This window comes from Trachinotus anak, unplaced genomic scaffold (assembly GCF_046630095.1).
Source record: "Trachinotus anak isolate AG129_WGS33_773 ecotype Australia unplaced genomic scaffold, CSIRO_AGI_Tana_v1 ptg000001l, whole genome shotgun sequence".
Taxonomy (NCBI): domain Eukaryota; kingdom Metazoa; phylum Chordata; class Actinopteri; order Carangiformes; family Carangidae; genus Trachinotus; species Trachinotus anak.
Window position 1 is genome coordinate 2403912 of NW_027273852.1, and position 16415 is coordinate 2420326.

General features: G+C 41.4%; 1 protein-coding gene across 2 annotated transcripts in view; it reads left to right on the plus strand.

Annotated features, from left to right (window-relative positions):
- igfbp2b (insulin-like growth factor binding protein 2b) overlaps nucleotides 1-16415 on the plus strand; it is an 80101-nt gene that overhangs the window by 6740 nt on the left and 56946 nt on the right. Inside the window, exons 2-4 of one of the 2 annotated variants that reach the window (XM_071491407.1) lie at nucleotides 1069-1220; nucleotides 5154-5294; nucleotides 9693-10145. In XM_071491407.1, the coding sequence (XP_071347508.1) occupies nucleotides 1069-1220; nucleotides 5154-5294; nucleotides 9693-9851 (452 nt within the window). In that variant the 3' untranslated portion in view covers nucleotides 9852-10145. Of the gene's footprint in view, nucleotides 1-1068; nucleotides 1221-5153; nucleotides 5295-9692; nucleotides 10146-16415 lie in introns of those variants that run through there. The other variant, XM_071491491.1, reaches the window with a different exon arrangement.

The following is a 16415-nucleotide window of genomic DNA, read 5'->3' on the forward strand; positions in this document are numbered from 1 at the left end:
CTGACTCCTGCTCCAGTTTTGGCAGTGCAAATTACACACCCACACACACACACATAGAGCCTCTGGCAGGTAGGTTAGATTCCCCCCCAACAAAAATCATTACTCAGCATGAAAAACCTTCATCACAAGGGCTTTCTCACGAGTCTGGACTCACCTCCAGTGACTAGCAGCCAAGCTCAGCTCTTTAATTCAGTCACTGCCTTTTTGTCTACTGTTTAAAAGTGTAAGACCAGGATCAGGACTGTGACAGCTTTGTTGATAAATGTCTGCACAGTGTTAAGGCCTTTGTATTTCACCATTGCAATCATCACTGGCACAGTGTGCATCTCGGTTTCTGATTCATTTGCATCAGAGTTGGTTTCTCTTCTGAATTAGCTTGTTAGCTTGTTGTCTGTGTTTTTGTGTCTCCTGTCTCCTACAAATGCTGAACATGCTTTGGCATAAAAAGCAGCAGGAAACACACTGAGTGACCCCACTGCTCAGAGGGGATCAGCCAAACTGCGTCATGAGCCCAGTGTTGTAAACCTGAATGGGCTGGATGAAGCACTTTGCCATTTCACGGAAAAGATCTTAGCAGGTCTGTTTGCACTGTCGCCATAGTAATTACAGCCATTGCAACGCCTTACTGTCCAGCATAGAATTAGTCACATGAGGTATGGGGGACACAGGATGCCTCGAGGACACAGAGAGACTTTGTCTTCTAATTCCAGCATTAAGACCTGTTATTAGAAAAATGTTTCAGCTTGTGATTAAAGAATAGATAAATGTAGATTATGTTTTGGAAAGTGGCAGAGATGGTGAGGCAGTTTTTTTTTTCTGTGTGTGTAACATCTGCCAGTTGTATACATCGCTAAAAGAAGGATACAGATTACTTTCATGCTCAAAAAGCAGACTCAGAAGAATTTCTAAGAACCTACAAGTATTGAATGTTACACTGGGATTAAAACCAGAAATGTTGAATTAGCTTTGAAAAGCTTTCTTTGGACCCAAGCATGAAGTCTGCTTCCAAGAAGGCCCAGGCAGATGTTTTGTATGACTGAGTTTTCTGTGTGTGTTTATTTGCTGCAGAGGTGCATGGGACTGAGAATCCACTCACCAAGAGACCCACCATAGATGCTTGGTTTTGGCAGGAGTCGGCCAGGAAGCAGCACTTGAACGAGCGCAAAACCAAGATGAGGACAAATCAACTGGAGGACCCACGAGTCCCGAAAGTGCCTCAGGTCAGGACTGAACCTTTTAGCCATAATATATCTACAAGTGACAATTCAGGATCAGTTTCCTCACAACTTATTACATATTGTAACTAAAAGATAAAAGAGAAAAATGCATTATCTCACTCATCCAGATTGATCCACTGGGTCTGTATGCAGCACAGTCTTCTGTGTTGCGGCAGTGGACTCTGCAAGTTATTATAAATCTTAAAAGCAAAAACACAGTGTCGTATTCTCCCCAGCTCTTAAAATAATGACTATTTCCTCAGCCAAACAAAAGCTTAGTGCCGTGTAATGTTGTGTGAACCCAGGGCCCTAGAAATTGTTGATTGTTTCTTCCCCCGCAGCAGCGTTCCAGCTTTTATTTCCTGTGCACTTCAGTTTCACAGAACATGACAAAGTGCTCAGTCTGCCTGTCAAGAGCAAGCAGTGACAAAAGTACAACAATGTGCAGTGTGAGCGACAGTGTCTGGTACATTGGTGCCCCCCTCTGGGCACTCTGTCACTCAAACAAGCATACGCACATGCACCGACACAGACGCGCGGACACACCCTTTTTATAAATGGAGACTCAGCCTAACCTTAATCATACCCGCTGACTGCACATCCCCAACTCTGACCCTAACTCGACCCTCACTTTAAGCAAGGACCACATTTTAACCCTATAGTTGCTCCAATAATTAGGAAAAGAAATGTTCAGTTGTATTTTTTAAATTTATTTTAATAATATTATTATTATTTATTTTATTTTTATTATATAAATATATATTTCATATAGCCTATTTATATTGTGTCGCTAAGTCAACAGAACATAAGGTGAAAGGCAGTAGTTTTCCAGTGCTCTGTCTCTCTCTCTGTTGCTCTGAACAAGTGTAAACCAAAATCTGACTTGACTTTTCCGACCGCTCAGTAACAGTGGAGAAATATTATCACTGATGACCACTGTCAAAGGCAAACTCAATGTAGAAAGACACAGGGCTGGCAGGAGCAGTGTGGACACACACTGCAGCCGCCACAGTCCAGCAAGGTAGCACACAGGTGAGGTGATGGACGAGGTCAACTCATATTGTTGACTGTTCACGGTTCAGGACCGAGGCCACCGGGAAATGTCCCGGTTCTCCCGATGTACACAGATATACACAGTATATCTTCTAGAGCTAATGCAGGCCTGTTTGAAGATCTTTAATTTTAGACTGACGTTAGATTAATTGTGATGTCTTTCAAGAATTCAAATTCAAAGACACTTTATTGACACGAAAGTTTCCAAAACAATATTGCCGAAGCATCGAAATATAATTCAGCCAAACACACAAACAGAAATAAATAACAACAAAGAAACACAATGACTGATATTCATATATATATTAATTAAATGTTTACAGTACCTCATGTGCATATGTGGGTGCGTGTGTGTCTCTGTGTGTGTGTCTAGGTCACTTACTCCTCATCAGTTGTGGCATGCAGAATATTGACATGTGTATTTAGTTTCTAATTATGTAGAAATCTAGAAGGAATATGTGCAGCTTTCAGACAGAGGTGTGTTAGCTTCAGTAATTACACATAATGAGCATCTTCCTGATGAAAAGTGCGTATTGTTTTGCTCTCCACTGTGGAATGTGCGTTGGCAGTTTATGCAATCTATACAGCAGATTATGACCCCCAGTCTCCCATTATCTAACACTCACCCAGCATTTCACAGTCTCAAAAGCAGCTTCACAAAAATAAAAACAGTTCCTGGAAAATCCGTAATGGGGGTGGAGTAGAAACACAGATATTCTGTTTCATGCAAATGAGTGTGGCCCCCGGGGCGCTACGCAGAGGAGGCCCATATACATCTCAACACGGCAAAACAATGAAATGCATTTGCTCATTTTCTCCCTCACTTAACTCACTGAGTTTCAGCAAAACAAAACAAAATAAAACAAAAAATTCACAAAACAATTGTCAAGATCATTAGAAGCAACAAAAGAGAGAATGCAGCGAAAGGAGTCGTGCAGCTGGGCAGGGGGAGGGATTTCAGACGGCTGGTGTCAAGCATGGATGCACTTCGTTGTGGGTGGCCGTGTGAGGTCAAATACTGTACACAAAATGCATACCTCGCTGTCAGGGCTGGGGTCATGTCAGGTTTGTAACCCAAATGCCTCAAATATATACACATCTTTTCAGACGGTTAAAAGCCTCTTTTGCGCCACACTGATGTTATTGTTTTCATGCGAACGCCCCATAACTCCACTTGTTTCAACGGCCACCTATTTGGCCTCATTATTAATATATAAGCTATATGAATGGAAATCAAGTTCAGTCAAAGCATTTTATTTTCTTTGCTGATGGAGACAAAATATTACCTTATAATCATGGTAATAGAGGGAAGATTTTTAAAGTATGGGATTGAAGCAGAAAATGTTAAAGGGGAACACCACCAGTTTTACAAATCAAAATTTGTGATGTCACTTGAGTCAGTGCTGCTTAATGCTACAAGTATGAAAATGAAAAATATCTGGGGTGTCCAGATAGAAAGAAGTGAACTCACAGACTTTTGTTGCCCCTTCCTCTTCTCTGTTTAAAGTTATGATATAAAACTTTTTCATGTTAAAATGACTAAAAACAACTGGACCTATATTATTATATATATTTTTTGTGCTCACATTATCCCACATGTTTCCAGCAATCTTCAAACACAGAGAGACATGTGATTTTAATCATGGTAAGGGTTCATTTGGTCGCCTGTCAGTGATGTCATATCCCCTATGCCAGGGGTCGGCAAGAAAGTTTGGCATTAGATGGCGGCCAGAAGATAATCAAAGGCTATTTAAAGAAACTGATTGATAAATATGCAACTGGAACTTGCTTAGTTACTGTTCACAAGTGTGCTATACTATACCGTATATTATACATTTAAATGATTTACTGAACTGTTATTTTTTCATATCACACATCGTATGTCTGATATAGCAGAACATCGCTCTGCTCGTGAGCCCTGTTCCTTGCTGTGACCACCTCACACAACTCCACGTCACATAACCACAACTATCACTTTAACTCTTTAAATGTACATAGACGCAGTGCAGTTGTGTGGCATTCCAATACCTTGACCCTATCCTATAATATACAGGAGCAAGGAGGCAGGTGAAACTGGAGGTGCATGTGTGGAGCTGTGGATTTATGTGTGTGTTTATTGTGAGAGACAGACGGAGACGAGGAGTCAGAGACTGTCAGAGAGAGTGTGAAAGAGAGAGAGAGAGAGAGAGAGAGAGAGAGAGAGAGAGAGAAAGAGAGAGAGAGAGAGAAAGGCTACTTTTCATCCATATGTTCAGATGTCTGATAAGGTTTGTGGCAGACTGCGCCTCCTCCTGCCCTTCTCTCTCATCCTCAGCCAACTAATCATAAGACCGGACCCCTTTGATCCCACTGGCAGCCTGATACACTCTGTGTGTGTGTGTGTGTGTGTGTGTGTTACAGTAAAGTGTGCATGTGTGCATTTTACTCCTGGATACATGGAAAGTGTGTGTGTGCAGGAATAATGTGCAAAATATTTCTGTGTGTGTGTGTGTGTGTGTGTGTGTGTGGCCATGGCCACCTGCTGAGTTAAGCAGTCTAGCCACTCATGTTCCACTCCACCAGACTCACATCAATAATATTGGCTGAACTTTCTGCTTGCCTAACTGCACCTCATAAAAAAGTTAGCTATAAACGTGCGTATTTGTGACATTTTTACAAGACACACAGAAGTATTTTATTTCGCCATTCTTTTTCTTGGACAGAGCATTCTTGGCCTCGAACTGAAGTCTAACTTATCCTTACTGTATTTCTTGTATCCTCCTCTTTTCATCTAAATGGCTTTACATTCTTGCTCTCTCTGATTGTTGCTGAGTAGCCTTTGTTGTCATTAGCGTGAAGTATTAGCATTTGTAGGAATAACTGTCTCCCTCCTCGTCCTTTCAGAGTGTCTGTCAGCAGGAGTTGGACGGGGTCTTGGATGAGATCTCCAAAATGACCTCTGAGGATAACAGAGGCCCACTGGAGAACCTGTATGGGCTCAAATTTCCAAACTGTGACAGACATGGATTGTACAACCTCAAACAGGTGAGCCATGGACAGAGCACTTACTTAATGCAAACACAAACTCTGTCGAGTTAACTGTTAAGAATCAACAGACCCCACTGACTAGAAGGTAAAAATAAAGGGATGCAAAATCCCCCAAGACCTATCAAACAAGACTGGAAAATATTTAAACGAATGAAAACATCTAAAATCTAGTAAATAACAAACAATTTATGACTTGTAGGAGAAAGTTTTACAAGTGGAGAGGTTTACAAGAATGGCTTGATATCAAAACCCACCTTGAGGCCATTGGTGGAAAGGAGGAAATAAATCCAGGAAGATGTTGAAAAAGCCATCTGGAATTATTCCCACATCATTTCAACCACTCCACCTTCTCACTATCAGTGTATCTCAGTGCTCTGACATTATGTATGACATGTTTACAGTGAGTATCCACAGGGTTGTTACGGCCTGCATGATGTAATCAAACCTTTGGAATTACATGTATTTATGTATAGTTCTCATAAAATATGGTCAGATCTTCATCTAAGCTGGAATAATGAACAAACACAACAAACACAGAAGTATGCGAACCCCTCGGCTAATGGCTCCAATGAAAGATAACTGGAGTCAGAAGTTAATGAACCTGGGGTCTTACTACAGCTACAGAATCATCTCATCAAGTGTTTAGATATTCATCAATCCACAGCTCCACAAATCATGGAGCGTGGTGTCCATGGCAGGACACTGTGGACGAGGCTGCTGCTATCAAAAACAGACATCACTATAATCTGCCAAAGAACAGCTTGACTCTGCACAACACTACTCGGAAAATGTTTTGTAGGCTATTGAAACTAAGGTTGAATTGTTCGGGAAGAACATCCAGCATTATGCATGGTGTAAAAAGGTCTCTGCATGAAAACATCATCCCAACAATGAAGTGTGGAGAAGGGAGCATCATGATGTGGGACTCTGCTGGAAGCGTCTCATTTAGCCGACACTTTTATCCAAAGCCACTTACAAGTGAGGGACAACACTAAAGTGCAGTAGGAATCCAGTTATTAGAGCTGAACAATATGCAAACAAAAAAACAAAAAAAAAAACAACAACAAAAAACTGCAATTATTTTGACAGATAATGTGACTGTGATATGAGTCTTGATTGTAGCGGTAAAGGTAATTTTTACATTTCATTTTCACTGAAAGAAAAAATATATAAAATTGATGATAATCTGATTTTTGCTGGGGTCTGTATCAAACAAGAATGTTTCCTTCCATTTACAGAATATGATTTGCACGCCGAGGCATCTCTGTAGCACCACAATGCTTCATTTATGGTCTGCTGTGACACATTTTACCTTTCTCAAAAAATAGCTCCTGCAATTTGGATATTGTACTTGGCCATATTGCGATCTCAATAATATTTCAATTAACTGTGCAGCCCTACCAGTTATTAAATCCAAGGGTTCAGTTACTTTTCTCACCAGCGCTGTGAATGTTGAATGGCTGTGTGAATTAGATGAAGATCAGATCACATTTTATGACCAATAGATGCAAAAAAACAGGTAATTTCCATAGGCTCCACATGCTTTTCTCCTACTACTATTTGTGTATCTACTCCGCCTTGATTTCAAGCACATCTTGTGCAGACAGGCATTGTTCAGACCCACAGCACTTTACTTCCCAGAGTTTCCAGAGACGTCTAACTACAGTATGTTAGGCAGCATTTTAGGAAAATCTCTATAAAATGACGCAAATCTTCAAAAAAATCTTGAGCAAGAGAGTGGTGCTTAACTGAATGTCGGTACCTGATCATGGAAAAATTGGACACATGCTGAAATTCCATGATCCAGTTCAGATGATAGATAATTCATATCACATCCCCTGTAAAGTAATTTTTCACATTTTAAAAAATAAACTTAACAATGAATCACACAGCAGAAAACGGCTGCTCCCTGTGGATGGAAGCAAATGTCCCAGTGCTGGCCACACCCCAATCAGTGATGTCACAGCAGGTGTTTTCCATCCCCTGTTAAAGACGAAACACCTGCTGTGACATCACTCATTAGGATTTGGCCAGTGTTGTTACACGTTTGAAAGCTTCAGCCCCCAGAGAGCGGTGCAGCAGCAGTTTTCTGCTCGGTGGAGTTCACTGGTGACTTACCGTTTCATGAGGAACTGTAACTCCAGAGCACGCAGAGACTCGAGTGGTTGCAGATGTCATCAGGTTTCAAGTTGCTCTGGTAGCTGTTGAAGGTAGAATTAGCATGAGCGGTGACTCTGACGAAGAAAAAGGTTTTTGTTGTGAGCAGTGAGGATTATTGTGCAGTGCTGGGTAGTGCCACTGATTTTCTGAGTGGATTCAGTTCTGATTCACAAGGTCCTGATTCAGTGTTGATCATTTCAGTTACAACACCAGTTTTGCTTGGATATGGATGAGATCCTCAGAACTAATGCTGTAAATTGCACCTGTAAACCGGGTGCACTGTTAAAATATTAATGTTTACATTACACATGCAAAGAGGTCAAATCTCCAGCAACAGTTGCAGGAAACAGAGGAACTTTATTAGACCGACGCGTTCCGGCTTGTTGCCTTTGTCCCCATTCACAAGCCGAAACGCGTCGGTCTAATCAAGTTCTTCTGTTTCCTGCAAGTGTTGCTGGAGTTTTAGCCTCTTTGGACTTTTCTCTCTCTTGGAAGTAGGTGAAGTTGTGCTGGAAACCTTATTTTGTCTCTACAACCATACATCTGCCTTCAGTGGAGCCGTGGAGTCTCCCATGTTTTTGTCTCTCACCTGACCAGATCTCGTTACACACAAACACACACACACACACACACTACACACATGCAGGGGAGACTGTAAAAGGCACATATTTAAATTATGAGTGTGAGGTGAGCTGTGGCTCAGGTTGTAGGGAAGGGTCGTTCACTAATCGGAAGGCCAGTGGTTCGGTTCCTGGCTCCTCAAGTTTGCATTTTGAAGTGTCCCTGGAGTGTGAATGTGCGTGTTTGGTAGACAATAAAGGTCTGTATGTGTAGGACAAAGCGCTGTGTGAATGTGGCTTTGAGTCCTATATAAATGCAGCCCATTTAAGTCCTTCACCTTTTTCTTTTTCATGTCCCGACCTCTCTCGGAGTTTGTCTCACACACTCACAGACATACATATCATTTGCTGTAACTCTGCTTTGGATTTCCCCCTCTTCTTCTTTCTTTCACAGTCTGACTCACAAACACATGCGTGCGCACACAGACACAGACACTAATTCTCTTGTATCACCCTGGCAAAATCGCCCTGGCAAAAAAATATAACCTCCCCCTCCCTCCCACCTGCTACCACTCTCCACACACAACTACAGCCCCCCCATCCTGTTTTTTTTATTTTATTTTATTTTTTAAATAAACTTACACACACACACTCCTCTGCCTCAGCCTTAGCAGTCTGCCCATGGACAGACACACACACACACACACACAAAAGCGTGGAGAGATGTTGTCATTATGAATGAGGCAACAAGCTTCTGAGCTCAAGGTTACAAGGCAATAAAAGTGTTTGGCGAACTTCATGGGAAGACTTTTGTTAAGCTGAGGAACGAACTGTGCTTCCGACCGGGGGCTTGAATTTGAATTCTGCTCATCCATAGAAATCAGACAGAGGAGGACAAACAAGGTCACATATCCAGTGTTGTCTTACGAGGATAGTAGAGCAGAAAAGAAGATTTGAATAGGCGCCACAGTTTCCCTAAAGCAGGGCTCTCAACCACTCGGCCAATTTTCATCACTGGTCACAAACAACAGCATTGTTTCGGACCAGAGTCCTCGGTTCCCAGGGAGGAACACTGTACCTCCTCAACACTCGGCTCCCTTTTGGAGTTGTCCCTCCTTGTCGCGCGGTAATTACTGTAACTGTCACTTTTTTTGTTCTTTTTCATCGAAGGAAGAAAATGGAAAGTCTTTTCTTTACCCCCGGCTCCTTGTTCTTTTTGCCATCCCCTGCTCGGGCCGGCCCGCGTGCGCGGCGCAAACTGTGTCCACTTCAATTACGACCTCATTTCTGAGTGGAGGGGAGGGCTCTGTGGGGGGGCTGGTCTGCTGGCAAGCCTGTGTGTGTGTGTGTGTGTCTGCGAGAGTGTCTGTGATGGCATGTGTGGCTGTGGATGGGTTGTGGGTAGGGGGCATGACCTGAGGATGGGCTGTTATTGGGTGACTGTTGTCCCACCCGAACCATCGCCCTCACTCTCATCCAATGGCCCCCCGCCATCAGGAGATCCACAAGTACACACACACGCACACACACACACACTCACATCTCGAGCCACCGTACGCTATGCTTCATTAGTGCACCCCCCCTCCCCGCTTCCCACTGTGCATCCTTACCCCTCCCTCGTTTTTCCAGTGTTTTCCAACTTGTCTAGTTTGTGTGTTTCTTCTCCTCTTTCCAGTGCAACATGTCCACCCACGGCCAGCGGGGCGAGTGCTGGTGTGTTAACCCCTTAACCGGGGTCCAGATACCAGAGACGCCTAAAGTCAGAGGGGATCCCAACTGCAACCAGTTTCAAGAGGAGCTCAGAGCAATGCCCACCGCAGCAACGTCCCGCTAACACTGTTGATCAGACATCGTGAGGGGTCAGGTTTTCTTCAAAATTCAGAATCTGAGAGGATTTTTTTTCTATTAATAGAGTTATTCTATCAACATGTAAAAAAAATGTAAAGACCAAGTTGATCTCACAATCCCTACCCACCTCCCTACTTTGTCTGTGGGACTCGGACCCAAGCCCATTTACTCCTACCAAAGATGTAAATTTTTAAAAGGGAGGAACAAATGTATAGTTTGTCCTGAAAGGGTTGGCGACTGGAGCTTTCAGCAAAAGTTAATAAAACTGAAATAAATAGTGCATTTGTTGCTGACTGTTTTTACTGGCTTTATTATGCAGCTGTGTGTTGAGGGCTTTGAACATTTGAATCCTCGCATTCACACAGTGTTACCAGATCCCCTCAGTCAGGGGATAGTCATGCCAGATTTGTTGCTGCGCTAACGATGGAGCAGGGCTGCCACTGATCACAGTGGGACAGACAAGCCTCTGCTGTTCCTGAGCTGAGCTGAGGCTCTTGTAGGTGCTCATTACAATCTTTTGACGTGTCAAATAAATGTATAGACAACCTACAACTGATTTCAGTGGCAACACTTGGTGTTTTCATGATACTTTGCAAGGAGATAATTAAAAGTTTTATGACACTCACATTTTCACTGATTATATCTTGTAATATTTCTTGTTGATGCAACAAGTTTGCTTCCAACATTCGTGTCTGAAGTGGCTTGTTCTTTTCAATTTATGACATTTCACAGTAAAAGTGTCATGTTAATTTGACAGTAAATGTAAAATCTGAAACTATCCAAGTTGTTTCTATGAATCCACACCCACTAGTTTGGAAAGGGAGCTGTTGTTGTTGTTTGTCAGCAGTTTTAGTTTATCAACACTTGTGAATTCCAAATAAGTGTCACTGAAGAAAAAATACACTGAGAGTAATAACATTGGAAACTGCTGGGTGTGCAGACATGCATGTGTGTGCAAGTTCCCATAATGTAAATCATTAAAATGAAGGTGAAAACATGTATTAAGGTTTGGTTGTGGTTGGGCTAAAGTTAGGTTTAGGTTTAAGTTAGGGGGTGAGGGCTAGGCAGGCAGTGCTTATGGTTATGTTCCAGTAAATGTCCAGGAAATTAATATATGTCAATGTAATGTCCTCTGAAGTTGAGATACGATTCTCTCTCTCTCTCTCTCTCACTCTCTCTGCGTGTGTGTGTGTGTGTGTGTGTGTGTGTGTGTACCCATGTGTTGCCGGGGTTACTAATGAAGTGTTGACAAGAGGAGGGATTAGGATGGGGGGCTGACATTGACAAATGTGATGCTAAGTGGGTAAAGGTGTCTATGAATAAACCATCCCAAGTACACAAATACACACACACACACACACACACACACACACATACTTCAACTCACATACACGTATTTTTGCTGTAAATGGTCTAAAGAGAAATAACCAACAGAAAGTTGTAACAGAGGGATGTAGTTGTGCATGTATTGATTCTGAATGCCCTTGAGGAAACAGATTATTGGGAACAGTGTGATGAAGTGTAACTTTGTGCAGTCCTGTCTCACTTGTACAGCCTGTGCTGGAACTATTTTCCATCCACAAGCTGAAATCAATCCACTGTTATTGTCTCTTCGGCAGCCGAGCAATTTCTCATCATGGATGACATCGAACTTCTTTATGATATTTCAAAAATGTAGAGCATTGAGTCCAATCTGTAATCGACTGCAGCACAAAATAATTTGATTATTCAGCAGATGTAAAAGTTTTGTTATATAATTTTATTCCTCTTACAATTATGGAAGAATTTGAAATGGCTGTGACATATAACTAGGAACAATAGTTTGACATGTCAACAGCTCTTACAGACCCGCTCATATGTGTCCATATGATGTTTTTTTATACAATACAAGACTTATCATGAGTGAAATAATCAGTTAACACCATAAGTGCGCAACTCCATCTTGGAATTGCAGTGAACCAATGACAGTCTCATAATACAGCTTCAGACAGCCAGGGATTCATATGTAACATAACTAAGGAACCAATCCCATCAACTTGCGAAGACAGGGTCGGACAAAATAAACCTGAAACCTTGTCAGTACAGAGAACAAGAGTTTGCATTGGCACAACCACTAACACTGTGTCAGCTTCTGCCAGTTGCAAGCTAACAGACAGCAAAAACAAATGAAAAATGCTAAGTACGCTAAATGTTCTAATACGTATGCTAGTTGCTGGTGTTGGTGCGCTACAAACTCCTCATCTGGGTCTGACTGAGGCTCAAACATACGACTGAGTCTCTCCAATGTTTCCTCTAACGCTAACCATCTTGATATGCACTGCTCCTTTACAGTTCACCAAAACCTTGTCAGTACAGAGAGCAAGAGTTTACATTAGCACAGCCAAAAACACTGTGTGAGCCACTGCCAGTTACTAGCTAACAAATTAGCCAACCAATTAACTAGTAATTAGTGCACAACAAACTTCTCAAAAACTACTGTGTCTGCGTCTGACTGAGGTTGAAACATGTGGCTGAGTCTCTCTGATGTTTCCTCCATCAACCATCTCAATACTCTCTGCTGTTTCACCTGCCAGCCCAGCACAAACAGGTCGGCCTGATCCAGATTTTTCAGTGAGGAAGGAAGAGCAGATTCACTTATAGCCCCTCCCCCCCTTTTGTGAAACCCAGTGATCTAAAGTGATTGCAGATATTTTTTAAAGAGTTCTGCATCATCATGATTTGATAAAACCTTATACAGCCCACAACCAATAACATACTTATTGGTTCCTCCTGGTATTTAAATGGAGACACAGTGGAAGAAAATTTGACTGTGGCGAACAATTACATTTATCTGATTTTGTAACTCTATAATAAAAACCATATTCTCATGCTCTGTGAATGCACATTCACTTGCAATGCTTTTTTCTGAATGAATGAAATGTGGCATTGATAAATATTATAAATATATACATATTGGAGTCCCTGGGAGGTGGTTGGAGTGGATGGCAATGCGACTGCCACTCCACAGATCACATCCAGAGATGTGGTTTGGTTTAGACGACAAAATGTTAAGGTTAGAGAAACACTGTGGTTTCAGATACATGTAAATATGAATGAATTCACTTTTTCCGTATTAAACCAGACCAAAATCTTTCCCTGTGCTGTGCTTTTGTAAGTGTCTATACATAACCGAGTATGTTTCATAATGCTGTAGTCACTACAAGTGGATATTTTACTGAAGGATCAGATATTTCGGCAGAAAACAAACAAGTTGTCTGTGAACATTTTACTGATACGTTCAGTATTAACGTATTTGCAAAATTTTGCCAAATATGTAAATTAACATATCCTCATAATGTTAATAAAACATGATAAACAGACACAGTTATGTTTCCTACAAAATGTATTCGCTGTTGCAAGGTATTTGTAAATGAACCAAATTTTCCAAAAATCTTTTCCATCAAAAATCACTTCCCATCCTTAACAGCGATGAAGTGACAGTTTCTAAGGCAACTGCACTGTAAAAGTGGCAGGGCAAAATCTGGAGTCATTGTTTTGTGCATTTTAGTTCAGCTCAAGCTAACATGTAGAATGAGAAAAGGATTCATCAACTATGTGAGTTCTTGATCCACATGAAATTAATTAGTAACTAGTGTTGGTAACTGATTAAACTTTGAGTCAATTTCAAGCAAAAAATTAATTTCTTTAGGTTTTAAACTACTGGCTGAACAAAACAATTAACATTAAAGTCATCTTCTCAGTTCTAATGTTTTTTTTCACAATATTCTGTCATTTTATCACAAAGTTCCCTTGTTGTGTTTACTAGGATATGTCTTAGTGGTCACATGAAGGCTTGTTGCTAGGAGACAACACAGCCAGTCAGAAGATGCCAACTTCACACACAGTGTAATACAGAAGATATTAGTATTGGTAGATGCTGTGTTGACTGATTGAGATGTCTTATAATATACAGTCATGATCAAGTTTTTATATGTTATGCAGCCTGACTGTTTTCTGTGCGAGGCTGAAATTGCAAACACTTGCAAAAGTCCCCAACAAAAGTCACCACTGATTTGTGATCAGAGCGTCTCAAGCCTTGGGTGTAAAGAGAGACGTCTTTATAGTTGTGGCCAGAAGTGGATCATATGAGACCGCTCCTGCCTGGCTTTGGCCTTGTAATCTAATATACAAGCCAGTGTGCCAGTTAGCTGAGCAACGGTCCAAGGGTGCAATTAATCATGCTGTGCAAAATATGAATGCTGTTACAGCCACAGCTATACAACATTGTTCAGTTTTTGTGACACATTGTTTTTTTTTTTTTTATTTTGTCTTATTAACGGCTGATTTTTGGCAGAGTTTGCTTTAAAAGTTTGGCAGGGTTACACACACGGATCCTGGGCGTCCTTGGGTTGTTCAGCATATTTAATGGTAGTTTGAAGCCTTTCCATGAAAACAAATCAAAACAAGTGTCTTTTGTTTTGGGGTTTAATAGATCAGGCACAATGGGCTGAGGAGGGAAGTTTAGCAGTGGGAATAGTAGTAGGGGTGAGTATCTGTGCTTGCGTGATTGTGTTTGTGTGTACGTGTATGTGCAAGTGTGTTTTTGTGTATTTTTGTGCTTCCGCCCTACTTTCAGACCACTATTTCTTTTGTTAGCATTCAACAGCTTCCCTTGATATGTTGATGGTAGGTCTGTGTCTAAGACTCGCGGAAGCTGAACTTGTTGAATGTTAACAAAATAATTGTTGTTTTATCTTTGTTAAAATGACAAGGTTCTCCAGTGTTAGCAGGAAGTACAACAGTAGACATTTATCCTTGAATATGGACCAAAAAAAAAAGCCAATTACTATGTTTCACCATTGTAGAAAGACTTAAACAAAAAAAAAAAACCCTCAATGCAAAAATGCATAGTAACAGATGGCACATGGTCAGATTGTAACAGGGGGATATGTACAGATGTAGTTATATGCAAAAGGGGCACAAATAGATAAATACAGTGCACAAGGTAATATCTTTAAACCAGAGACTGATTTGAACATTTATTTTACAGGAAAATTCCAGGTTATTACAATTTGGACTTTACTCTCATTGTTCTGGCCACTGGCCAATACATCATAGCACTGTACCCACCAGTCATTGCATGGATCTCAGAGTGCTGTGAGAATATATAGCTAATAATCCATCATTTGAAAGGAAATCCTGGAGTGTGTACAACTACAGCAAGAATGGTAGCTCAAAGTTAATCCAGGAAGTTGGTCTGTAATCTGTGATGGGAATTTAGGTTGTGGTTTTACCATTTGCCTTCATTTTCTCCTCCAAAAAACTGGCCTAACCTGGGGTTTGTTTACAGTATATCTGACCATTTGTGTGTCTAGTCCAGTCTGAACTATTTTTAATGATGTAGCTGCGTTCTGAGATGACTGCAATTAGTCTGATGAGTACAAATTTAACAGAACCGATCGGCAGAGCTACAAGCTAGAAAAGAAATGGCAGAAATGGCATAACAAGAGCATTATAATGGTGCCTTAAAATACTCCCTTTATGGCCTGAAGGATGTAAAATAGTAATCCCAGTTAGTTTACTTAACTTGCAGTTGTGATTCTCACAGTCACATCCGATCCACGCTGAAGTACCCTCCATTTCGGATTACGGGTCTAAGTCCATCTTTGATGAAAGGGCTTGGATGAAAACTAGCAGACACTTGTCTGCTGTCTTCCACCACCGGCATTGGAGGATTCCCCTTTAAGTCAAGTGATTTACTCCCAACTGCTGTAAATTCTTTCAAATCTCCTTTCATCTCCATCCCAGTGATGAAAAGAGCCACCATTTACCTCTTTGAGAGAAAGCATTATACCAGAGCACAAGCAGTGATTTGCAAAGATCTCAATTATACACTGTAAACATCTGCATGCCATTTGTAAGCTTATGTCTTTAAATGCCCCATCATGATTTCCAAAAGTCACATTTAATGATATGAGCCACGGGCAAATCGATGCACAAGCAAGTGAGAGCGTCTCCAGAGATACTGCCTGTGATTTTACAGCACCGATTAATTTGTTTCATTACATCACTGTACACAGAGACATGCAGAGAAGAAGAGAATCTAACCTTTCTGCAGAGCATTGAGGTCTGAGCTTCACAGAAATGCTCTGCACAGCAGTTTGACTGGGTTTGGGGATGGGGTGAGGTGCGTGAGCTGACGTTAGATGAAGCCATCCAATGTTGTTGGGCTAATTATGTAATAAAAGGAGCATAAATGCTTTGAAGTCCTAAGTGCATTTGTCAGTTTCTTTGAAGGCAAATAGTAATTGTCATGTTCACTGCCTCACAAATCAAATCTCGTACACATGTTCCCTCCTCCCTGAAGTCAAAGTCTGCGCTGTCGCTGCCACATGCACACACACACACACACACACACACACTGAGACATACCACAACCTTTACGGCAGCCTTGATCTGCCATACAGGAACTGCTGGGCCCTCCACCCTTTCATGCCCTGCTTCAGTCACCCACATCTGGAATTGGTCAAAGTCCTAAGGTCCCCAGGGAAAGATTTTGGTGCCCCCCCCA